General features: G+C 44.8%; 1 protein-coding gene across 1 annotated transcript; it reads left to right on the top strand.

Moving 5' to 3' along the window:
* The first annotated feature begins 816 nt into the window (after window positions 1-816).
* LOC143294272 (uncharacterized) lies at window positions 817-25,280 on the top strand. The gene is made up of 5 exons (XM_076605707.1): window positions 817-2,193; window positions 10,920-11,459; window positions 18,802-18,977; window positions 20,594-20,848; window positions 22,404-25,280. Exons 1-5 carry the CDS (start codon window positions 1,536-1,538, stop codon window positions 22,698-22,700), a joined length of 1,926 nt encoding a protein of 641 aa, XP_076461822.1. The 5' UTR covers window positions 817-1,535; the 3' UTR covers window positions 22,701-25,280.
* Window positions 25,281-26,823: the final 1,543 nt, after the last annotated feature.

Here is a 26,823-nt window from a genome sequence, read left to right on the forward strand (position 1 = left end):
ACGTAAGTCAGTCAGCTGAAGATAGTCGGTCGTCCTTTCAAACTTTGATGTCCGTCATCCTCCCTGCTTCCCTCCCCTGTACTTCACCATTCTTGTTCTTCCCTTCTTGTTCTTGGATTCTGACATGGGAGTTCACTCTCCCCCGTCCCCCCACCACCACCCACCTTTGCACCCTTTTCCCTACCCAACCTTACCCCCCCCCACCCCCCCAACCCCCTCCACACCCACACCCACACCCTGAACAACAGCTCCTGGAGCAGGGTGGTGGTTGGTCGGTGCGTTACTTTCATCCTCCCCTCACCTCCCTTCTCTTCCCTTCCCTCCCCGTTCCCCCCCCCCCCCCCACACACACACTCTCACTCCACCCCGAAGTACTCCACCCTCCTCCACCCCCATCCCCACTGCCCTTTCTCTTCATGCCTCAAGGCGCCGCACTCTCTGTTCTGGCCAGGACTGACGAGGGTCACAAAGACCGCCACCAACCTCCACTTACCACCACCACTACCACTACCGCCACGGGTTCCATTTGCAACAGGCGGTCCCGTGCCCTTTGATCGTGCCGCCGCCGGCCAATCAGACGGCCAGGGCTTAGGCACGTGGGTGTCGCCAGCCCAGGGTCTGACCAATCGCTGCCGGCTCCTTTAGCGCGAGCAGCCCTGGTAGCTGGTAGGGCACAGCAACAGCTTATAGCTTCCGCGCCGGCTTTGATTCGATTCCTGCTGGGCCGACTTGCGACATCGCGTAGGAGGCGGCATCAAAGGGTTGTTTATCTTGTTGCCTCACAAAGCCACGCGAGGCAGCAGCATAAAAGGGCGAGGTATAAAAGGAACTGTGGGGTTCGGGTTCACGGCATAAAATCTTCTCGGTTTCAGCATCAGAGGACCAACTGACAGCAAGGAGAGAGAGAGAGAGAGAGAGAGAAGTCGGTAATAAGATCACGTTTCAATAGACATTACAGAAAAAATAAGAGTTCCAGCTGCTTTATTTCTAAGCGTATACATATGTACCGACCTGGATGACATAACCCAAGGCATCAGCTTTGTTTGATAAAAAAAAAAAAAACAACTTTAATTTTTTTTTGATTAACAGCACATTAATGTTTTAAATAAGATCTGCTGCTGCGAACTTTATTACTAGGTGCTTTTTTTTCCTTCATAATACTGTGGTTTTGCTGGAGGTCCTTCAGAACTGACACACATTCCTGGACATCAACAGACTGAACTCAGTATGGAATGTACTGCGACGACCAGACACACAGTGGTGCGGACCAGAACGGGACTGGAAAACGGCGAAAAGGAGCATCTTTTAGTTCACAGCTAATGTCATCTTTGTATATTTGTGCCTTTTTCACTTTTTAATTGATCATCATCTGCTGTTACAAAGACTGCACCCGTTGACCACTACAGCTATATGCGTCGTTGGCTGACGTGTTTCGAGGTTTAACAGACACCACCTAGTGAAAAAAAAAATTAACTAAAAAAGAGGAGATTTGGAAGAAAAGGAAGAACAGAGGACAGGCGAAAAAGCGGTAGACAATGCATCTCCGTGGTGACCATGTGACCGCCGTGCTGCAGGTGATGTTGCTGCACGTGCAGGTGACGCTATGCGCCCTCCCCTCCGCCTTCCGTCACGGCGGCACGAACAACCAACTGCAGAGGGGGGACCACCACAACCACCTTGACCAGAACAACAGGGACACCACAGCCTCTGCTCTAAACACCAGGAGGTCCCTACCCCTCCCAGGGGAAGCCAGTGGCGCGGCACCGGGGAGCGACCTGGTCCCCCAAGGCCGCCGCCGCTTCTACTACAAGTCACGGGGGTCCGCGTGGAACCACGACACGCCGGACCCCGCGGGACTGGACAGCCGACAGCACCGCTGGGCCACCGCGGCCTACAACTTCGTGCACAGCCTGGACTGCCAGGACGTGTTCTTCACCACGCTGAAGGAGTGCCGGGCCCTGGTGGCGGTGCCCAAGCACGTAATGAACGTGCACGTGGCTCTGCCCTCCCCGTACGGAAAGTTCCGGACGACCATCCCCGAGGAGTCTGGTCCGTTAGGGTCCGGACTGCATGACGCAGTTCTGGTGGTGGACCCTTACCCACGGGCCAGCTTTGGCCACCTCGTCGTCGTCTTCTTCGTGGATGGAGGAGTGTCCAGCAGTCACTGCCACAACATGGGCGGCGTGTATCTCGGTGGGTTGTGGTGTGTCCGTGTGTGTGTTATGTGTGTGTGTGTGTGTGTGTGTGTGTGTGTGTGTGTGTGTGTGTGTGTGTGTATCTCACTGTCTGTGTCTCTGTGTCTTTTTCTCTAAGTGAGTGCAGTGATGTTGTATTGTGTTTGTGTTGTGTTGCATTGGCGTGTATCTCGGTGGGTTGTGGTGTGTCCGTGTGCGTGTTATCTCTGTGTGTGTATCTCAGTGTCTGTGTCCCTGTGTCTTTCTTTCTCTCTAAGTGAGTGTAGTGATGTTGTATTGTGTTTGTTCTTTTGTTGTATTGGCGTGTATCTCGGTGGGTTGTGGTGTGTGCCCCTGTGTGTATGTGTGTGTGTGTGTTTGTGTGTGTGTGTGTGTGTGTGTCTGTTTGTCTGTCTGTCTGTCTGTCTGTCTATCTTTATCTCTCTCTGTAGGTGTCTGTAGTGACGTGTATGTGTTTGTGCTGTGTTGTATTGGCGTGTACTTCGGTGAATGGTGGTGTCCCTGTGTGTTAATCTGTGTGTGTCTCTATCTGTCCTCTGTCTTTTTCTTTCTCTCTAAGTGTGTGTGGTGATGTTGTATTGTGTGTGTTTGTGATTGGCGTGTATCTCGGTGTGTGTGTGTGTGTGTGTGTGTGTGTGTGTGGAGTGACGTTGTATTGTGATTCTGTTGTGTTTTTTTGCGTTTCGCCTATTTCGATGGGTGTCCATAGTTTTTTTGTCTTTGCATGTACCGACATTGCATTGCATTGCTTTGCATTGCATTGCATTGTATCGTATTGGCGTGTACCTCGATGAGTGTCCATGGTTCTTCTCCTTGTGGGTGTATTTTACTGAATTGCATAGTATTACTTTCAAGTCACAACATATTTTTTTGGTGTGTGTGTGGAAACGGTTTAATCGTTTTAATTCAAGAAACAAAACGCAACGGTCAATTTACAAAATCTTGAATTAAAAAAAAAAAGGTTGGCCGAGCAACAACAGGCAGTCGTGCTGTTCCATGCAATACACACGATCAGTAACAACAGCAACAACAACAACGGCAACACTCTCTCTCTCTCTCTCTCTCTCTCTACACACACACACACACACACACACACAATCTATATAACCTCCTGTCTTTACATTTACATATGATCTCTGTCTGTATGGTCGGTTAATTAGATCGGAGGAAGAAGTCAGAGATATGTCACGTGCTTTGTGTAAAAAAAAAAAAATCTCACAGGGAAAAAAGGCACAATATTATTTTTATGACCTCGCATTTCTGTGTGTGTGTGTGTGTGTGTGTGTGAGAGAGAGAGAGAGAGAGAGAGAGAGAGATTCTGGCCTGAAGAATTATGATTCGATATATATATATATATATATATATATATATGTGTGTGTGTGTGTGTGTATGTGTGTTGTCCGTCCATCTTTACCTTGTCTTCCGTGGCAAAAACGAAATTAATTATTTCTGTCATGTGTTCCTGATTATGATTGAAAACTTTTCTTTTCTTTTTTTTCAATTAAAGCTATTGATACATACAAACAAAATTAAGCTGTGTGATTTTCAATATGGAATTAATCTTGTAGCAGTTATCCTTTTTAACAGCTGTCATCACTCTTGTTTATATGTCTACTTGTTGTCCATGTCTTAGTATTTCAAGTGAGACAACAGAGGCAAGGCCTTCAAGACTCACTTGTGATACACTTTTAAAAAAAAAAATCCAAGCTTTTTATGTATTGAGTATAATTTCAAAATGTAATGTTTAAGATGAGAAAGATCAGTTTAAAGCAAATTAACTCCCCTAGCATTAATTACAGAGTAATTTCCCTTGTTTACCATCTGCACCAAAACGTTTGCAAAATAAATAAAACTTCCATGCTTAGCAAAAGAAGTTCCTGTTTGAACAGAAAATGATAATAATGACTGCTCTTGTTGTTGGGTCAGAATATCAGATCAAAGTGCCAAGTTTAGATAATACAAAAAATATAAATATAACAGTAAATGCAGTTTGCATATAATTAGGCTTCATTTTTTATTTTTTTGTGCCCATCCCAGAGGTGCAATATTGTTTTAAACAAAGTGACTGGAAAGAACTGAATTTTTCCTATTTTTATGCCTAATTTGGTGTCAACTGACAAAGTATTTGCAGAGAAAATGTCAATGTTAAAGTTTACCACACACACACACACACACACACACACACACACACACACACACACACACACACACACACAGACAACCGAACACCGGGTTAAAACATAGACTCACTTTGTTTACACAAGTGAGTCAAAAATTAGGAACTCGCGGAAATGACTCAAGTACAGAGCGTAATGATTAATCACATCAAATGACAATGAACAATGTAAAGATATCGTGGTTAATTTTTTTTTTTTTTTTTTTTTTTTTGGGGGGGGGATGGCATGGCTCTCTCTCTCTCTCTCTCTCTATATATATATATATATATATATATATATATTTATATATATGTGTGTGTGTGTGTGTGAATACATTTCCCCCTTTTTTTTATAGTGAAAGTTTTTATTGTCATCTTTTTGGAAGGGGCGGGGGGTGAAAGGGGAAGGGTGACACTTCACAAACGATTATTCAGAACGACCCATGACAGGCTACTTAGCAGGACTGACAACTCAAAACTTTGCAGTATAACTCTGAATCACGGGCAAGCCTGCCCTATTTAAAAGTCAATTTAATATTCCTATTATTATCATTATTATTAATATTAGTAGTAGTAGTCGTAGTAGTAACAGTATTTCTATTTCTTTAAATGCACAGGATTGTCACGTAAAAATCCAGGAAAACCTTAGGTACATATATAATCTCTTTTCAAATAACAATGTACAGAAATAGTGCATACAATATTTGATTATTGATTATTTTTTTATGAATAATGACCATCATCATCATTATGATAGAAATGATAATCATCCAAATAATAGTATTATTTATTTTCAGTCTAATATCATCTTATGTGAACAGACTATGAATAAATAAAAGAAAACGAAACGAACTTAGGCATATATGTTTTTGCACTGTGAACACTGGATAGTATTTTGGGGTTTTTCTAAAAGGCATAAAACCGTACCAGACTGATCCACATGCACTATATCACATCTGCTGGGGGAAAAAAACCCAGATAATTTATAGTTCTGGTGAGCATTTAGAGCGGTGCGGTGTTGAGCGATGGCGTGATACCGACCAGGAGGAAGCGAGGGTCCTTGGGTTCGATTCCCACGAATAACACGGACTGGGATTTTTTTTTTTTTTTTTTTTTTTTTTTTTACTTTCCTCCTTCCCGCCCTCAATAGACGTTTTGAGTGGTGGTCTGGGTACTAGTCTTTCGGATGAGACGATAAGTCGAAGTCCCATTTGCAGCAAGCGCTTAGCCACGTAAAACAACCTTCGGTAACAACAACAACAGCAACAACAAATGTGTAAAAAAAAAATTATCTCGACATGAAAACAAATATTTTTTTCAAGACAAAGAAAAAAGGAATATGGGTGGTTCTGTACTATGGCAAGCAACTCTCCCCTGGGAGAGCAAGCTCTAATTTCACACAGAGAAATCTGTGTAGAGACAAAAACGTAAAACAATACATTTACGGACGCGAACTTCATTGGCAGTGACATCTACGAGACATGTAGTTCTGCACCCTTTTACCTGGTGTAGACGGTGTTTCAATTTCCGCTTTACAAACACAACAGGTCCCATGGTTTCCGAATGTTAAAAATCGCACATACGGTCATTGGTTTTAGACATATTTTACACAAAATATGGTACACTTCCACTTTTACAGCTTTCACATATTGCATTCAAATATGTTTGTGCAACCAATGTCCTAAACCATACAACTATGATTTTATATAAATCTCTCTCTCTCTCTCTCTCTCTCTCTCTCTCTCTCTATATATATATATATATATATATATATATATATATATATATATATATATATATTTCTGCCACCCAGGCTGTCGTTTGTGTGTGTGTGTGTGTGTGTGTGTGTGTGTGTAAGGCGGGGAGAGGGTATATGTTGTGGGTGATGCTATATACTGTTTAAGAATGGTACTTTTTAGCGAGTTTTTATCTTTTCATTTTTTGTACTCCTGTACCTTATTCTTTCCACATGTTAAACGGGCTTTGGCCCGCAGGATAAGCGTCATGTGAATGCTGCATGTTATTATTATTATTATTATTTAGGTGGGTTTTTTGTGCAATTTGCATTCTTTACTATTCCCAACACCCTATTAACTGGAGCGAAGACGTAATTGCCGTTACATGAGTCATGGAACAAAATGGACCACTACAAGCATGGCCTGACCAGTAAAAAAAAAAAAAAAAAACTTGACAGGGAATCAGACAAGAATGAAGATATATACATATGTGTGTGTGTGTGTGTGTGTGTGTGTGTGTGTGTGTGTGTGTGTGTGTGTGTGTGTGTGTGTATGCGCATACGTCCGTGTGTGTGTGTGTGAGTGTGTGTGTGTGTGTGTGCGCGCGCGCGCACGCGCGTGTATGTGTACGTGCGTTTGCTTATGATTTGTGTGTGTGAGAGAGAGAGAGGGAGAGAGAGAGAGAGAAGAAGGATGGAGGGAGGGAGGAAGCAATTTTGTTGTAAAAACAATGTACTGTATGCTGGGTTTTCTACATCGTTAAGATTCAGACAGACAAAACAGGTAGTTGACAAGAACTCCAGACAGTTTGAGTTTCACTTTCCACACGTTGGTGTCACTTGGTACAGAAAAAAAACATTGTGTTATCTTCCCCACCACATCTTATCTGCTCTAGGCCCTGAGCCAATGAACCACAAGAGCGGGCAGGATCGAGACAGCGAAATAACAATGGAAGTTGGGAGAGGGATCGTCCCGTGTTGTATAACTCTGTAATCACACAAGATTCTGGTCTCGTTTGAAGTAGTGGTGGCTGTCTGGCCATACCCCGACAGTGTTCCTTCTCCTTTCCCGTGGCCCTGTTCATTGTTTACCTACCAAAGTAGGTGTTTCTTCAGTCGACTCGTGCAAACATTTAGAATGAAAAGCGAATTAGTGGTTAAGTGTTAAAAGATCCCGAAGCCTTTCACAGCCATCGGGGACAGTGAATTTATATCCACTGTGTCTAGGGCTTGGCATTGGAAGACTGGGACTAATCTTCTTCTTCTTCTGCCGTTTTAACCTTCTCCGACCGAAGCCAGGTTCCCAGTCAGATCTGAGTGAAGTGAGGCAAGTCGAGAGTAAAGTGCCTTTCCACCAGGACGCAACATCATGCTGAAATGGTGCCTTGAATTCTGATTACTGTAGGACAAAAGGACCAGTCCATGTTTAGACTGTTCAGGTTATCGTTAGTCTTCTTTCAGACGTCTTAAACAAATGTGGCATCTTGTACCATTACATTTGACTAAATATGACGTCAGATATGGTTTTTTTTTTATTATAAGTTATAATAATAATAATGATAATAATGATAAAAATAATGGGTACTCATATAGCACACCATCTAGAAATCTGCTCAGGGGCTTTACAAAACGATTAATTTTAGTTGTTTTTTTGTTTTGTTTTTGTTTTTTGTTTTTGTGGGTTTGTTATTGTTGTTTTTTTGTTGTTGTTTTTTGTTTTTTGTTTGTTTGTTTTTTTGTTTTGTTTTGTTTTGTTTTGCGTAGCACAATATATCATTGTCACTTAACAAAAATTGTTCAAAGTTTCTAGTCCTTCAGTAGGAATCCTGAGTTTTAGTGTGAAAACTGAGACCTTACCAAAGTTGAATACCCCGGTCGGACAACCGAATCACCCCGCACGGTAACTTTGGCAGAACTACTGGAGCCAAAGACACACACACACACACACACACACACACACACACACACGTGGCCAACACCAGCGGCCGAACCGGCGGCACCTCGACAGCTGCTTCTGGCACTTCCTTGTTGCTAGCTAGCTGTGTGGACAGCTGTGGACAGCTGTCAGCAGGACAGGGAAACAAATCACGTTTCCTCTCCTACTTCCTCACACCACCCCGAACTACCCTACCCCACCCAACCCCTCCCTCTCTCCTGTACCCCTCCTGTTCATCCCCCATCTCCACCTCGGCTTTCCCCCTGACCCCCCAGCCCCTCCCACCCCCACACGATTCAGTTCTGTCCACTGCTTTGTCTTGTTCCCTTTTGGACACTAAAATGGGTCAATCATTATCTGATGGATTTTGATAATCTCAAAGAACCCATGGCAACGAGAGTGTTGTCCTCCGGCAAAGTTATGTAAAGAAATCCACAATGATAGGTACATAGATATAATGAGCATGCACTCAAGGCCTGACGAGCGCGTTGGGTTATGCTGCTGTCAGGCATCTGCCTAGCAGATGTGGTGTGGCGTATATGGATTTGTCCGAACACAGTGACGCTTCCTTGAGAAACTGAAACTGAAATGAAAACTTTGATAAATCCCACCCACACCACACCCCCACCTCCACACACAGGAATGCGGCTCTGTCTACTGCTTTGTCTTATTCCCTTTCTTACACTCAAAATGGGTCAACATTATCTGATGGATTTTTGTTAGATCCACGTCACATCTGGTAATGCAAGCTACTTTTAGAAGGTCACTGTACGTTTGAGAAGTGAATTCTTTTAGAAGATATTTGTATTTGTATTTCTTTTTATCACAACAGATTTCTCTGTGTGAAATTCGGGCTACTCTCCCTAGGGAGAGCGCGTCGCTATATTACAGCGCCACCCATTTTTTTGTATTTTTTCCTGCGTGCAGTTTTATTTGTTTTTCCTACCGAAGTTGAATTTTCTACAGAATTTTGCCAGGAACAACCCTGGAACAAATGTATATACAACATCCCCGCTATGTGCTCGATCTTTAGTCAAAAGCAAGTGGAAGATTCCTGGTGGAGAGAATTCTTGTAGCGGGATCACTAGATCGAGATTCTCATTAGTGGTAATGAGTTTACATGGGTTGTGAAAAATAGGTACAAATACATATGCAGTTTCCTTGGCCTTTGACGTTTGACCAAGATGATGGTCAGAATGACCGATTATTTTCAATAGTTTGATGACGTATTCATTGGCCAGGTCGTATTGAAATCACACAGTTGGAGAGAAGCAACTGTCCATGAAAGCACACACACACACACACACACACACACACACACACACAGACGGACAGACATGCTTCATACTTCACCGGAAATGATTCAACCTCGCATGCACAGATCCGGAGAAAAAAATGACAGAAAAAAGAACACGCGGCTTTTTTTTTTTTTTTTTTTTTTTTTTTTTTTCCTCGCTAGTCGTTTTTGCTTTCTTCATCAGCTTCATTACGAAGATCCCCCGGTGTGAAGATGTAAATATTCTCTGGAAGAGAGTTAATCCCAGCCCTTCTCTCAACGAAACAGACGATAGCTTCCGCCGATGATATTCGAAACTGACTGGAGGAGAAAACGCCCGAACTGCATGTGTTACTGTCCCGATTTCCTGTTGTAATTTCAAAAACTCAAGGACCTATCTAGCGGCAACTTTCGTGCATTGTTGAAAGTCCTGTTTTAGCTTCCTGAATGATTGCACCCACTTTACCGGTAATGTTTTGTGCATGTATGAAATAGTACCATTAGTAGATGTTGTGACCCATTTTCTGTGGTTTTCAACTCTTATTTTGTACGTTATTTTTCTCGATTCTGATGCGGATTCAGTCAGTAAACTAACGAGTCACCATCTTGCTTTTTTTTTCCGTTTTTCGTCCCACAAACCATGGAATGTAACCAGTAGGTGCAATAGTTTATGATGCCAAAATAGGACGAATTAGCGTTAGTAGATGTTGAAACACTTTCTGTGGTTTTCGACTCTATTTTTAGGGTTAATGTACATAACTTTGATAAAGATTCGGTAGTTACACTAATTTGCGGCAGTCTTGCCAGGTCCACAAACCGTCTGCCTTTCCACCAGGACGCAACATCATGCTGAAATGGTGCCTTGAATTCTGATTACTGTAGGACAAAAGGACCAGTCCATGTTTAGACTGTTCAGGTTATCGTTAGTCTTCTTTAAGAGGTCTTAAACAAATGTGGCATCTTGTACCATTACATTTGACTAAATATGACGGCAGATATGTTCATTCGTTCTGTACAGACCCCGTTCCCTTTCATATCAATAAAACAAAGAGGAAACAAAAAGGCACGGGGGCTTGATTCAACAAATAATTATCTGCTCGTGTTCATGATAGAGGGCATTTCTTGTCGTCATCATCATCATGATCGTCGTTGTTGTCACCCTCCCTCCCTCTCGTTCTCTCTCTCTCTCTCTCTCTGTCTGTCTGTCTGTCTGTCTCTCTGTCTGTCTGTCTGTCTGTCTCTCTGTCTGTCTGTCTGTCTTTCTTTCTTTCTTTCATTTTATCCAAGCTTTGTGACGTGAAATGTCAACTAAGCAATCCCGAGACAAAGTTAAAACAACAACAACAAGGGGGCGGGGTGAGGGGAGGGGGACACGCTTTCCCGCAATCCCACGCTTTCTCACGTGCTAGAAAGCAAAGCATGGGCCAACATGGTTCTGATGATGGCGATCATGCTGAACGATGCTATTGCTGATGTTGATGCTGCTGCTGCTGCTGCTGCTGATGATGATGATGATGATAATGATAATGCTGCTGCTGCTGATGATGATGATTATGACGATGACAATGAAATATTGATGATGCTGTTGATGGTGGTGACGATGATCATGATGGCGGTTCCAGACGGAGACGAGTGCATGCACCTCGCCTTACGACGCCGATGTCGGAACGCCCTGGAGAGACTGTCGCGAAGACGCAACTACGCCAGACGCTGCGAGATCAACTTCCTGCCCGTCGTGCATCTGTCCACGCGCGGGTCCCGCAACCACCACTCCTCCACCTCCTCCTCCTCCCACCCCTCCTCCTCCTCAGACCACCACCACCACGAGGACCGGAACCACCTGGAGTGTCGGTCAGAGCTGGCGGGGTTCGCCAGCTGCCCCCCTCTTCGGCCTGCCAACGAGACAGCGGGTCTGGTGTGTGACCACCTGAGGGACAACACACGCCGCTGCTCCACCACCCATGACAGCGGCGTCAAGACCAGCTGCCGCATGTTCGAGGTGTGTGACCAGGCCGTGCTGCTGTCCGGGGGCTGGAACCGCCAGACCAGCGGCCCGCGACACGTGGAGAACCTGAGACGCATGTTCAGCATGCTGCGTCACCACGGGTTCAAGCGGCGCAACATCAAGGTCTTCTTCGCCAATGGGGCGCCGCCTCTGCGAGGTGAGCTTGGTTGCTGGCTATCTGCACGTGTGAAGTCATGTCTTTGAATCATGTGTGATACGTTAGTGAGATAACGATTGGTTCCTTAGGCCTTTCAAAACCCCTTAAGGTATAGCCCATCAAGAAGAGGCCTCCATAGTGTCTCTTATCCAGTGCCTTTGCCTCTGTCTGTTCCCAGGTAAGGCCCATGTTCTTGAAGGTCTCTTCGCCAGGTGAACGTGGTTCCTGCATGTGTGCCTCAGTCAAAAAGCAGTCCTCGGAAAACAGTGATTGAACCTTGGTCCGTAATTGAAAGCCGTCTTTGAATCCTGTCATCTCCCTAAGTTCATGTGTACAGAGTATGTCCATAGGTACACATGGGTGTGCCGAGTCCGCAGTCTGTAATTTCAAAACAGTCCTTAAAACGCTGTCCACCCCATAAGTACGTTTGTACGTGGTTCCTGGTCTTAAATTAGTTCTCGAACTCTGTCTGCTCCGTAGGTAAATATGTACTTTGTTCATGGAATAATAGCTGCTATTTGATCGTAACCTCCCGTTAGTTCACGCGGGCCATCAAATGTGTGAACCAGAATTGCAAAAAGCTTCTCAGGCAAAAACAAGGATGTATAACTGAAGCACTTGTAATGTGCCTTTTCTGGGTGGAATGGCTTATCATGAAAAGTGCGACGAGCTACGATTTTTGAGAAAAGCGGCTGTGGCAAACGAAACTAGTTATACCAAAACCTCATAGTGGACTGTCTCAGAGACTTTGGTCCGACTCGCAGAGTTGTTATTGATTTAATTTTCAGACTGTTGTGTAATTCATTACAAACATTGTTGTCACCGTACCAGGTGCATTTATTTTAGCGAAGTTACAGTTCAACATATCATTTTGGATTGTGAATTAATGAAGCCTTGCTTTCATGAAAGTGTGGGAACGTCGATGTCTTTTATTTTTTTTTACCTTCATTATCAGTTTCTTTTAATCATACTTCTACTTATTTCAAATGTTCATCCCTGATTTCATTCCCTGTCTTGTTTCCCCCTACCTCACCGTAACCCCCCACCTTCTCCGGTCTTATTGTTATTATCCTTTTAATGATAACATTCAAATGTGAAAATTAATGCTTCCTCCAAGTCCAATGCCGGAGCAAGGGGAAGAAGTTAACAGGGTCAGATTGCATGAACTATCTTTGCAGTGCTAAGTTAAGAATTTTCCTAGGTTTATACCAGTTCCACAAACTTTAGAAAGTTCTTTAAAATAAGCAAAGTAAATTAAACACTGGAAAAGTCGTTTGTGTAAACCGCCCAAATCGCAGTTCACGTCTTACTCAAAACTGAAAGTTCCCAGTCAAAGTTCACTTCAAAATTCTTGACTACAGCACACCGTTTCCAAGAGGCTTTAGGACTTCACTATAAATTGACCTCGTATTACTGTTTTGTTCTTTTGTCCAGTGAGTCAGAACAGTGGTTGCTCTTTGATACTCGTTTCTAACATATATATATATATATATATATATATATATATATATATATATATATATCCCACAGTCGAATATTATAGGATCAGAATCGAACAGAAAAAAAATCGGCATAATCACACATCATAGTAAATGAGAAGAAAACAATAACAAAAACTCAGAAATTTATTCCCAGAAGACAAAACTGTCCAGGGAAAAGATTGCGGCTGAAATCAGCACTGAGACCAGCATGGAATGTGACAGCAGTAAGGGAAGGAGTGGGATGGGTGGGAGGATTAAACAAATTAGACTTCTTTTTTCTTTTTCTTTTTTTAACCGATTTCCGTTCAGGATGTTTACTGTAGAAAATGTAGGTGAGGTGTGTGTAGGTGGGGGCGAGGTGGTTAGGGGTGAGGGTGGGGTAGGGATTACAGTGATAAGAAATGGGTGGGGAAAGTGTTGAACTGTGAAGGATCGGCCCTGATTTCAATGAGCACACGAACACAGCAGGGTACATCCTGTTCGTCCCAGTCCTGTGTTTCAGCTCCCCCCAAAATCTACAGATGTAATCCGAGGTACTGACATGAACTCTTCGGTTTACTCCCCAGATCAGCAAGGTGCTGAAATTCTGTACCGCCACCAACCCCTGGTTACAATGAGGGCAGGGGGTCTGGATGGTCGTCGAGGAGAAAGCCAGCAGTTATCTCTTCCCCCCTCCCCCCTCCTCTGCTCCCCCGCCCCCCCTGCCGGGCAGACCTTGCCTATCTTGACGCTCTGTTTGTTGTTCCGGAGTTGCAGAACATCTAACACGCACCTTCCCACCCACATACCCCCCCCCCCAAAAAGACTTCTTCATATCCTGTGTGTGTGTGTATGCATTATTTCTCTCCTGTCTTTGTCAGTTTGTTTCTCTGTGTTTTGTCTATCTGACCGTCAGTCTGTCAGTTTATCTCCCTTTCTGCGTTCGCGTTCGCAAATAGGGAAAGGCGAGGGAGTGGGGTACTGGGGGGGGGGGGGGGGGTGTTAGGAAATAAAGAGGGAGTTGCAGGGTACGTACTGGTGGTAGTGGTTGGGGGTGGGGGTGGGGAGGGGGTAGTTTGCGCGCGCCTGTCTTTGTTTCTACGTTCGCCCATTAGTGAGGCCAACAAACCTGCAGGGGTTTATTTTCTTTGCGCGCACGGCCTTCCGTGAGATCTGGGTCTGGGAGCAAACTGCCGGATGTTCGGGGGAGAGACGTGTACATGGAGAAACCTGCTGCTGCCAACGTTTGGTGGGCGGGAAGGGACTAGAGACGGGGTTTGTTCCCTTGCAGAGCATGGGTAGGGGGTCTTGCCGGGGTGTGGGTAAGCCATCGTCGACATGCTGACGAGTCATGGGGAATGGCGATGACAGCGGTTTGTGTGTGTGTGTGTGTGTGTGTGTGCGCGCGCGCGCGCGCCATAGTTTTCACTGATGCAAGTCACGAAGCGCATTTATTTTCTGTTCTTTCTTCTTCCTTTTTGCAACGACAGCGTTATCTTAAATCCCTGCTGTACAAAGCCATGGTGTAGACGTGCCGATTTATTGAATCAGAATCTGAAATTTAGTATTAGAGTTTGGAAGAAGCTGGGTGTTTGAAATACATCCATATGAAGATAGCTACAGTGTTGTTGCTTAAAAATCAATGTATAGCTTTCGCATTGTTATAGGTTACGATTTGCAGTTAGCACTTTTATTAACACGCGTTGATCCTGAGTCAATATTCATTTGGTTTCTGTTCACCTGTTGTTGCTATGTTTGTTTGTTTGGTGTGGGTTTTTTTGTTTTGTTTGTTGTTGTTGTTGTTGTTGTTGTTGTTTTATGTGTGTAATGTTGTGGGCGGTGGGGTGGGAGCGGGAGTGAATGTAGGGTATGTGGGTGGGTGTGTATACACCTGTTTGCTGTGTATGTGCGCAAGCAATCACAGCATCAATACAAGCACTTACGTACGGCGTTTGTTCGAGCAAAACAGTTTTCTTTGCACCTGCGGAGAGACCGGAGAGAGACGAGAGAGAGAGGGAGAGAGAGAGAGAGAGAGAGAGAGGAGAAAACTGACACGCTGTGAAACTGTCTGCTGATTATTGTTCCCACTCTCGCACTCTTTGATGCCAGGTCACACGAGCAGGAAACTGCCAGAGTACTTGAGTGCACGATCCATTGTCGTCATTTGGCAATCCGCATACAAACAAATACACTCACACACGCACGTACGCACAGACACGCACACACACACACACAACACACACAACACACACGCACATACACACACACACACACACACACACACACACACACACAAACACACACACACACCTCCCCCTCCCCTTCCCCCACATCATCTCAACAACAACATCTTTCACTTCAGTTCACAATCCCATCCTCGTTAAAGTTCAGAAAAAATACCGTTTGGGGACTCGAACCTACCTCCCTTCCACTCCACGGAAAAGCTGAAATTTTCTGCCTGAACCTTTTGTGAACCACTCAGCCACGAAGTCCCCGCACTGCAGAACCTAATAGCCAAGGTTGAGTGATCGCAGGAGACGCGAAACACCTGTATATATCCCCAATGGAAAGGTCTCTCACCTGGGCGAAGCGCGCAGTGACCATCACAGCTGACCGCACTGACTCCACGTTACCGCTTGTATTGGTCACGCTTCGCTGTTTCTCAGCAATTCCATTGAGGTGCCGAGCCCAGCGCGTGATGGGGAAGGAAGGAGGGTGAGAGGGGTGGGTGGGTGAGGGTGGTAGTGGTGGTGGAGGCGGTTGGGTTAGAGGGTGGAGAGTGGGGTGGGGTGGGGTGGGGTAGGGTGTGGTGGATGGAGAGTGTATTACCACCACAACGAAAATGTTGTTAGTGGTGTTGTACGATGAGTGAGAGAGAGGGGGAGGGGAGGGAGGGTGATTGGGGGGGGGGGGGGGGGGGGGAGGGGAGGAGGGGCAGGGGAGAGAGACACAGAGAGAGACGGAGAGAGAGGACAGGGGTGAGGGAGAGAAGCAGAGAGGGAGAAGAGAAAAACTGGGTTTGAATTGAATTGTTTTATGATCTCCTGGATCAACAAAAAATGTAAAGAATAACATTCTCTCTCTCTCTCTCTCTCTCTCTCTCTCTCTCTCTATATATATATATATATATATATATATATATATATATATATATATATATGCTTTAGCCTTCTTGAGATATGTTGTTGGTTTTACTCGATTCAGATTTCACGTGGTTGAACTGGTCTTTTGAATGGTCTGTTGTATTGTTGATACTGGATTAAAAAAAAAAATCCCTTGTCAACATTATTAGTGGATGTGCAAGTGCTTTAGTATTCTTTACATATTCTAAACTCGATAATTTGAATTCTACGCGGACTAAACAGCACATGGTCCAAGTGGCCTGTGAACTTTATAATAATAATAATAATGGTATTTATATAGCGCTGGATCTTGTGCAGAGACAAATCAAAGCGCTTTCGCACCAGTCATTCACACGCATGCATAACTCTAAAACTGTAGAAACTAAAGACAAGGAAGGGCAGGCAAGGCAGGCTATTTTGGGAAGAGGTGGGTTTTAAGGCCAGACTTGAAAGAACTGAGTGTGGAGACTTGACGAAGCGAAAAAGGAAGTTCATTCCAATCGCAAGGTCCAGAAACAGAGAAAGAACTTTATGCTGCTTCAGGTGATATTCTGAATTGTTTTGGTTTCTGTCAGACTGGTTTCAATACCTGATGGGTTGGCAGTGTCAGAAGCAACATGATGTTTTGCTTTGATTCTCCACCTCCACTCCCTCTCTCCCTCCCTCGTCTTCAGCCCCCCCCCCTCCCCCTCCTCCCTAGTCCCTCTTCTATGTGCATGTTCATCGGGGCAGAAAATAGATTTACACGTTAATTACGTATGTAAAAGATCCCGTTGTAACCCATATCAAGGTTCGGTGAGATTCCGAAACGGACTCCTCCCTCCAGCTAGCCATGTCATTCCCGGAAAACGGAGTATGGCTACCTGTGTGGCAAAGGCTGAAAACGGTCATACACGTAAAAGATCACTCCCATGACATGAATGAATGTGGGAAGAGCATCAAACGGTTGGGGGAGGAAGAGGAGAAGAAGGAGGGGGGGAGAAGGAGGAGAAAAAGAAGAAAGAAAGAAATAGGAGAAGACTGATCATGGGAAAAAAATAAAGAGGAAGAGTTAGAAGATCACACCTATTTTTTTTTCCCTGCCCATTTGCAGGGCATTAGAAGTCACGTGGGGATTTCGGAAGCGCGTGCTTCCGGCGCATTGGTGGCGCATCCAATCAGGTTAATGATCCGCGCGTGCTGCACGGTGCAGTGGAAAGAGTGCGGAACGAACACTTCTTCACTGCCAGCATCTGTTGCGTCAGTCCGGCCTCCTCCGACCCCACTGCACTCTTCACAGGCACACACACACACACACACACGCACGCACGCACGCACACGCACACACACACACGCACGCACGCACGCACACACACGCACACACACACACACACGCACGCACACACACACACACACACACGCACGCACGCACACACACACACACACACACGCGCGCACGCACGCACGCACATACGCACACACACACGCACGCACGCACGCACACACACACACACACACACACGCACGCACGCACACACACACACGCACACGTACGCACGCACGCACACACGCACACACACACGCACGCACGCACGCACACACGCACACACGCACGCACGCACGCACACACACACACACACACGCACACACACACACGCACACACACACAGAGACGGACAGGGGGACAGAGAGGGGGGCTGCGGAATTGAGGCAGGGAGAGAGAGAGAGGGAGGGGGGGTGGTTGGGGGTTAAAGGAAGAGAGAATTTAAAAACGAATGATACACAGACTTATCTTGTACAGAGAGAGGGACACACACACACACACACACACACACACACACACACACACACACACACACACACACAGGGACAGAGACGGAGACTGAGGGATTGAGAGAGATATATATGTATACAGACAGACAAACAGACAGACAGAGACAGACAGACAGAGAAACCCAGCGTCCTCTCCCCGCATCCCTTAAAAAAATCTCTTTTTTTATTAAAACAACAACAACAACAACAAAAAAAAAATATATATATATATATATAAACTTCATTTTACATCATATGTGTTCACTGTATACATATCACATCTCCTGGAGACTAAAACTGAAACGTTTTGAATTTTTTTTTTTTATTTATTTTATTTTTAACATCAGATGTGTTCACTGTATACAGATTAATCCACACGCTTTGACATCTCCTTGAAACTGAAACTGAAACTTTTATCTCTTTGTCTATTATATATATATATATATATATATATATATATATATATATATATATATACATACATACACACACACACACATACACACACACACACACACACACACACACACACACACACACATACACACACACACACACACATACACACACACACACACACACACACACACACATACACACACACACACACACACACACACACACACACACACACACACACACACACACACACACACATCAGATGCGTTGACTGTATACAGATCAGACCGCACGCTTTGACATCTTCTTGAAACTGAAACAGAAACTGAAACTTTTTCTTTTTTCGTTATCCTATTTTTATTTTCATTTTTACATCAGATGAGTTCACTGTATACAGATCAGTCTGAACGCTTTGAGATCTTACTGAAACTTTTTTTTTTTCTTTTCTTTAATATTAGTTATTATTATTATTATTATTACTATTATCATCATCATCATCATTTTTATACATCAAATGTGTTAACTGTATCCATGAAACTGAACTTTTTTTTTCTTTTTCTTTTTTTTCAGTGGAGGGGGAGTCGCCCCAAAAGGTGTTCCCAGCTGCCCTGAAGCTGGCCATGAGGAACCACCTGAGACGTCTGTGCCTAAACCCCCACTGTGTGGACTCGCTCTTCCTCTACCTCAACTCCCCGGCAGCCAGCGACGGGTCATCCCTGCTCTGGGACCTGGACGGAGATGGACTGGTGAGGGAGGGGGTCGGGGGTGTGATTGTGGTGGTGGTGGTTGTTGGTAGTGGGTGGAGGTGGGTGGTGGTGTTTTGGTGATGGTGTTAGTGGTGGTTGGTGGAGGTGGGTGGTGGTGGTGGTGTTTGGTGGTGGTTGGGTGGTGGTGGTTGGTGGTGGTGGTTGGTGGTGGTGTTTGGTGGTGATTGTGGTGGTGGTGGTGGTGATGGTTTGCTGTTTGGTGATGGTGTTGGTGGAGGTGGGTGGTGTTGTTTGGGTGGTGGTGGTTGGTGGAGGTGGGTGGTGGTGGTTGGTGGAGGTGGGTGGTGGTGATTGTGGTGGTGGTGGTGGTGGTGGTTTGTTGTTTGGTGTTGGTGTTGGTGGAGGTGGGTGGTGTTGTTTTGGTGGTGATGGTTGGTGGTGGTGGTTGGTGTTGTTTTGGTGGTGGTGTTTGGTGGAGGTGGGTGGTGTTTTGCTGGTGGTGGTTGGTGGTGTTGGTTGGTGGAGGTGGGTGGTGTTGCTTTGGTGGTGGTGTTTGGTGGTGGTGGTTGGTGGTGGTGGTTGGTGGAGGTGGGTGGTGGTGTTTGGTGGTGGTGGTTGTGGTGTTTTGGTGGTGGTGGTGGTTGGTGGTGTTGTTTTGGTGGTGGTGTTTGTTTGGTGGTGTGTGTTACTTTGTTAGTGGTGGATGCTGGTAGTGGGTGCTGTTTGTTTGGTGGTGGTAGATGGTGGTTGGTGGTGTTTGGTGGTGGTGGTTGGTGGTGGTGGGAGCTGTTTTGTTGATGGGGTTGGTGGTGGTTGATGTTGTTGTTTTGGTGGTGGATTGTGGTGCTGTCGTTTTAGTGGTGGTGAAAGTTGGTGGATTGTAAACCCCAAAATAATGGAATTTGAAAAAGAAAACAATTGAAAAAGAATCCGCAAACTCAACGATCTTAATTTAATAGGAAAGGGTAAAGTTAGCTGGTTTCTTGAAATGGAAACACACTTCCTGTTGCTGTCAGTCTCACATGACAGACAGAATACAATTCTCTATGCTGGACCTGAACCAATATTTTTTGACGCCTGAATCAATAAACTGCGCCCGAGTTAAAGAAAAGAAAGAAAAAAAGTAACACAGACATGCTCTCTCTCTCTCTCTCTGTGTGTCTCTCTGTCTCTGTCTCTGTCTTCTCTCTCTCTCTCTCTCTCTCTCTCTCTCTCTCTCTATATATATATATATATATATATATATATATATATAGTACGTATGCATTGCTACACTACAGCGCCACCCATTTTTTTGTATTTTTTCCTGCATGCAGTTTTATTTGTTTTTCCTATCTAAGTGGATTTTCTTCAGAATTTTGCCAGGAACAACCCTTTCGTTGCCGTGGTTTCTTTTACGTGTGCTAAGTGCATGCTGTACACGGGACCTCAGTTTATCGTTGCATCCGAATGACTGGCGTCCAGACCATCACTGAAGGTCTAGTGGAGGGGGAGAAAATATCGGCGGCTGAGCCGTGATTCGAACCAGCGCGCTCAGATTCTCTCGCGTCCTAGGCGGACGCGTTACCTCTAGGCCATCCCTCCACTTATATATTTTATATATATATATATAAAATCAAAGAATTTATGTTGTCCCCTTCCCTCCCACCCTCCAGGCCACAGACCACGAGCGCTACACAGTGGAGGAACTGAAGGAGGATTTGGCCGACTGCGAGGCCCGCCAGGTGACCTTGGTGGTGGACCAGAGTTTTTCCGGCGAACTGGTGCACGCCTTTCGCCGTTCGCCGTCCCACCGGAACCTGCTGGTGTTCGCCAGCGGCAAGAGCGGCGAATATTCCTTCGACGACGAGTTCACCCGGTTCTGGTCGTCTTGGAACCACACCCGTTCTTGTTCCACCGATATCCACGCGGTGAGTAGTCCCTTCCCTGTGTGTGTGTGTGTGTGTGTGTGTGTGTGTGTGTGTGTGTGTGTGTGTGTGTGTGTGTGTGTGTGTGTGTGTGTGTTGTCCATGTGCGTTTGTGTCTGTTTGAGTAGTGTAAGGACTAACGATGCTGGACTACCTCGCTCTAAGCCTCCAAAATGCCCCAGGTTCTTTATATACATAGAACCATACAGACAATCTGGAGGCTTAGATCGGGGTGTTCGAGCATCTTTAGTCCTTATACTACTTGTGTGTGTGTGTGTGTGTGTGTGTGTGTGTGTGTGTGTGTGTGTGTGTGTGTGTGTAGTGTGTGTGTGTCTGTGTCTGTCTGTGTGTCTGTGTGTGTGTTTGTCATATTCACCTCTGTGGAGTTGAGCTTAACGACCAGCTTAATGAAGCCCTTATGGTCAAGGTGTTGAGGGCATGTGTTTTGGAACACCTTTCTCTAGATTGTTAGTGGTGAGTTTGGACACAGCAGTGTTGAGGATTCTGGTTTCATTGATTGTCCTGAAACTATAGAAGGAAGATGAAGTATACTTTGTTTATGAAAGTGGGGGAAAAAAATGTTCAGCCCAAATAATTATTGACAGCCTTTCTGTTCCAATTGACGCTGTAGTCTTGCAGTTATGATAGCACTGTGGAAATGTTCCCCCATCCCCATGTGTAGTATTACAGAGAAACTGCTGTTTCTTATTATGAAGACTGATCTGAAGCATTATTACAACTAATTATGTAGCCTTTTGTTGGCATTTTCCTTCGCGAGGGGCCAGGTCCTGAAGTGACTGAACCATACTGCGTCTTGAAATTGTCCGTTTGTTTGCCTGTCTGTCTGTCTGTCTGTTTGTCCGCCTCTCTCTCTCTCTCTCTCTCTCTCTTCTCTCTCTCTCTCTCTCTCTCTCTTGCTCTCGCTGTCAGTGTATGTATGTCACGTACGTAAGATATGTTTCCTGTAATCACACTACTTCGCGCTTTAATTCATCTATTCGTTTTGCATTCTTTGTATCGTTTTACATACCTGTGGTATAGGTTCTCCAGAACTGACTATGTGCTTTGGGTTTAGGGGTAGGTCAGGCATCTGCTGCTCTCTACCTCCCGGCACAACCTCCACCCTCCCCACCACCACGCCCATCTCCACCACTTTTTTGTTTTTTTTTGGGTTTTTTTTGTCTTTTCAAGAAAACAAATAAATCTGAAACCGAAACGTCATTACATCAATGCTGAGTTGAACGACCAATCAGTAAAATGCCTTCGAGGGTTAAGTTGTTTGGGGCTTAGGGTTTTGATACTGTTATGTCAGGATAGACCACACTCTAATGATTATATTCTCAGAGACGATTCAGGCTAGTCCCACACTTTATTTTTACGCTCCTTTGACAGCAACGATTATTTCTAATGCGCATGTTCTGTATTAGGGAAGAGTGAGTTACTTTTCTTGGTTCATAGTTTATGAGTTCAAGGTCGATCTCGAACCGACTCCTTTTAGTTGAACAAACAGGTACTGCTCGAGCTTCATGTCCTCCTCCTCCCCTTTTCCTTTGTGCAGGCCAGCCGAGCCGCGCTCCGACAGTCCAACCCTCGGATGGGGGAGGGGGAGGAGGGACGGGTGCGCAGCACCATCTACGGGGCTCCCTGCAATGTGCGGCCCCCCTTTACCCCCCGCGAGCTGAGGCACAACTACTTCGGCTGCCAGAACCTGCCCACAGCCGTCTGGCTTCGGCACATCCTGAGGGCGTCCGACTCAGCCTTCCTCAACCCCGACAACGGCGATGACGAGGAGGAGGAAGAAAACGATGATGAGGAGGACGAGGACGACGACGACGACGATGTGTTTGACTTCTAAAAGGGCTGTGATGGGTTATGTAGGGGTAGATTCGTGAGAACGCGAGAGCTCCGCAACCAACACCCCAACATCCCACAACAGTTAAACTGAAGGAGCACAAGAAAGTAAGGTCGTTATAAACTCGATTCTTCCGAAGGGCTAGATCCACCCCCTCGTGTGCGTATGTGTGTGTGTATGTGTGCACGCGCGCGCGCGTGTGTGTGTGAGAGAGAGAGAGAGAGAGAGAGAGAGAGGTGGGCTGTTGCGCTGAGCCCTCCCCACCCACCACCATTTGTTGCTGCTGACTCGTGTTTGCTTTTCGAGTGTGTGTGTGTGTGTGTGTGTGTGTGTGTGTTGTTGTTGTTGTTGTTGTTGTTGGGCTGTGGGCAAGGTGTGTTTGGTACCGTCAGTATTCAGACAGACGCCAGTTGGTGACTGTCACTGAACGACCTTTTTTTTTTCAACCAGACGTGGACAACACAGACAGGTGTTGCTCGCTGCCAGGCAGTGGAACAGTTTTGGGCACGTGGAGCGATGCATGCAGACATGTTGTGTAAAAGGGTAAAAAAAAAAAAAAAAAATCAAAACGAAAACACGTTTGTACGGGTACGTTGAACATGACTGCCCCTTCTAACTCTTCCGCGGGGTGGGGGGTGAGGGGATAATGATGTGGGGCAGGGTAGGGGTGTGAGTTGGGATCGTGAGTGTTGCAAAGTTGTTGAGGTGCAGTGGAGGTGTTCATGATATAAAGGATTTTGTTAGTGGACGCTATAGATTGTGTGGACAATTGTCATTTTGTACTTTGAATGTGTGAGAATGAGTAAGCCTGTTTTATTTCTCAAATTTATTTTCCTCCGTTATTTATTGATTCATTTGTCCCTCCCTTTTTTAGTCTGTTTATTTGAAAATGATTTGCAAGTGGTTTTGAAAACACTAAACGTTTGAGTTCCACAGCCAAATATTTTTTTTCCTTTCAAAACGCAGGACTGAAATGAAAACTGGTTTAGTGGACGTCCTTCTTCAGTCCTCAATCCCCCACAAAAATCAATAAAATTGGAATAAAATGGAAACCAGGATAAATCCAGAACAGAGGTATTTCTGTCACGATTGGGACAGACTCTCAGGACGTTGATCTGAGGGCCGAACTTAAAGCACTGTTATGGAAGCCAGAACCGTTATCACCCAACATCCTGATTGACTTCGTTATCATGATCGTGTTGGAAGCTCAAAGCCAAAGTTCAGATGATCGTGTTGGAAGCTCAAAGCCAAAGTTCAGATGATTGTGTTGGAAGCTCAAAGCCAGAGTTCAAATGACTGTGTCGGAAGCTCAAAGTCCAAGCGCAGATGACTGTGTTGGAAGCTCAAAGCCAAAGTTCAAATGACTGTGTCGGAAGCTCAAAGTCCAAGTGCAGATGACTGTGCTGGAAGCTCAAAGCCAAAGTTCAAATGACTGTGTTCGGAACTCAAAGCCAAAGTTCAATGATCGTGTTGGTTGCTCAAAGCCAAAGCTCAGATGAAGGTGCTGGAAGTTCAGACTAAGCCAATGTTCAGTTACGGAACCTGTGATTAAACGTGACTTTTGAACTAATATAATTTTGTGGCACGACAACGAAGGTAAAGTGGATGGGGTGTGATTTAAAACAACAACAACAACAACAACAACACACACACACACACACACACACACACACACACACACACACACACACACACACACACACACACACACACACACCAACAACAACAAAAAGCAGCAAAAGATAGTTACATATGGAAAAAGAAAAAGAAAATGAGAACTTTTTTTTTCATTGCATTGCTTTCAAATCAGTGGGGGAAAAAAAGGAACTGAAACAAGGGAAAGAACTCATAAGCCATGAGAACTGAAAGCAGCGCTGAGAATGAGTGCTAAAAATGAATACTTGTTCTCAGAGTGACGGAAGTGTCAGCTCGTACAATACCAGATAGTATTTTCTTTCTCTCTTCCGTGTTTTTCTTTCACTTATCTATTGAATCAAGTGATCGCGAATTTGGCCGATTGCATTCGAAAATGTCTTTGGGACTTTTGTGTGTATCTCCCTTCTCTGCCTCTTCCTTGTCTTCTGTTTCCCCAGTTTTAGAGTTATGCATTCGTGTGAATGACTGGTGCGAAAGCGCTTTGATTTGTCTCTGCACAAGATCCAGCGCTATATTATTATTATTATTATTATTATTATTATTAAGGTCGCGACTTTGGGATCCAGTAGAGTTTCGTTCCGTTGTTTGAATTCCTATAAATGTTTGATGAAGTCTGTATATCTTTTCACAATGTGATTTTGATCGCTTTTCTTTCTCTGCATGTTCTTCTTCCATGGAAAATCTTTTGTTGTTGTTGTTGTTTCTAAATTATTTATCTTTATTTATCCTGTCTTTGTCTTTCTCCCTTCTAATTCGCCCCGGCCACCTCTGTCGTGTGTTTCTTTTTTGTGTTGTTGTCATTATACCAAACTGTTTTCGAAGAAATGAATGCTCTTGATACAGAATAACGCAGAACTGATAGAGGACATTGTTTTGAGACGGGGTTAGATACCTCATGTGTTGTTCAAAGTAAAAACTGAAATGTGAATTTCACATGCGATTGTTGTGACCTTGTTTTTTTGTGTGTAAAAATCACAATGTTCACATATATTTATCGTTAAGAATAGGAGAAATTTTTATGCACACATACGTACACTTACGCTCGCGCGCGCACACACACACACACACACACACACACACACACACACACACACACGTACAAACAATAGGCAAACGATTGAATGGATGGCACACCAAAATCACCCCTTTCAACACAAATCTGATTCAGGGAGACAACTCGTTACAATCGAATGAAAATGTGACACTCTCCCTTTGACCATCGGCATTCACGCATCTTTCCTGAGGATAAAATTCGGGTTACATGTTTGCTTGTCTGTCTTGCGTATGCGCGCGCTGTGTGTGTGTGTGTGTGTGTGTGTGTGCGTGCGAGAGAGAGAGAGAGAGAGAGAGAGAGAGCGAGCAAGCAAGCAAGCAAGCGCGTGTGTTTGTGTATGGATGTGTGTGACCTTGTACGCACGTATACGTATATATGTGCTCACCCATGTGTGTTTGTGTAAATAATGTACAACTGACCGCGAATCATACCCAAGAACTGCCGACAGAGTGTGTTATGTGTGGAATGATTTCTGTTCATAATTATCAAGTAATTATAATATGTACTGTTTGATAGTTCAGCACGTAATCTGCGTAAGTGTACATAAGTGCTAATTTTTTAAGACGATTTCATTGGAACTTGTTCCTTTTGCGGTTGAACATTTACATGTGTTTTGACCTATCTCAGATATGTTTTAGTTCTTATTGAAGAACCTGCGCACGTGCACACTCACACACACGCGCGCGCGCGCACTGGCACACACACCATAGATAGACACACACACATACACTACAGACAAACAGACACAGCAGATACACACACAAACACACACTGCACTGGCACACATTCTAACAAACGTACACAACATACAGACAAAACCACAACCACATACATGATGGACCATAATTCAGCAGATGTTATATCCCTTCTTCAGTATACAGGCTAATTTGTTCCCTTGTTTGGTGCATAGTGTGCCATTCTTCGGTTTACAGGCTAATGTGTTTCTCTTTGTTTTCTTTAATGCAAATGTTCCCGTCTTCGATGTGTATAGTGTGCTCTTCTTCAGTATTCAGGCTGATGTGTCTCTCTTCAGTGCAAATGTTCCCTTCTTTGGTGTTCTGAATGTGTGTGGTGTGTGCTGGTATGTAAGGCGAACGTATACGTTTGATTGCTTCTGTGTAGCATTTCTTCTCTTTTTTTTACCATTAATTTTGTTCTTCAGTGTCCATTGCTACACCCCTACCAAACCCCCACTCCCACCCCACACACCATGTGTATCTTCCTCTGACAGACAAAGACAGAAATTGAGAGAGAGAGAGAGCGAGCGAGCGAGAGAGAGAGAGAGAGAGAGCTTCCTTAGAGACCAGGGAAAGAGAGAGAGAGATCTTCCTCAGACAGACAGGCTCAACGGGGAGAAAGAGAAACACAGACAGAGAGAAGAAAAGGGAGGGAGACAGAGAAAGAAACAATGAAACA

This window comes from Babylonia areolata, chromosome 19, assembly GCF_041734735.1.
Source record: "Babylonia areolata isolate BAREFJ2019XMU chromosome 19, ASM4173473v1, whole genome shotgun sequence".
NCBI lineage: Eukaryota > Metazoa > Mollusca > Gastropoda > Neogastropoda > Buccinidae > Babylonia > Babylonia areolata.

Excerpts from the sequence above, each read along its gene's own strand:
- LOC143294272 (XM_076605707.1), top strand. The coding sequence starts at position 1,536 with ATGCATCTCCGTGGTGACCATGTGACCGCCGTGCTGCAGGTGATGTTG. Across the intron at positions 2,194-10,919 it reads CATGGGCGGCGTGTATCTCG|ACGGAGACGAGTGCATGCAC; the intron begins GTGGGTTGTGGT and ends TGGCGGTTCCAG. Across the intron at positions 20,849-22,403 it reads GTTCCACCGATATCCACGCG|GCCAGCCGAGCCGCGCTCCG; the intron begins GTGAGTAGTCCC and ends TCCTTTGTGCAG.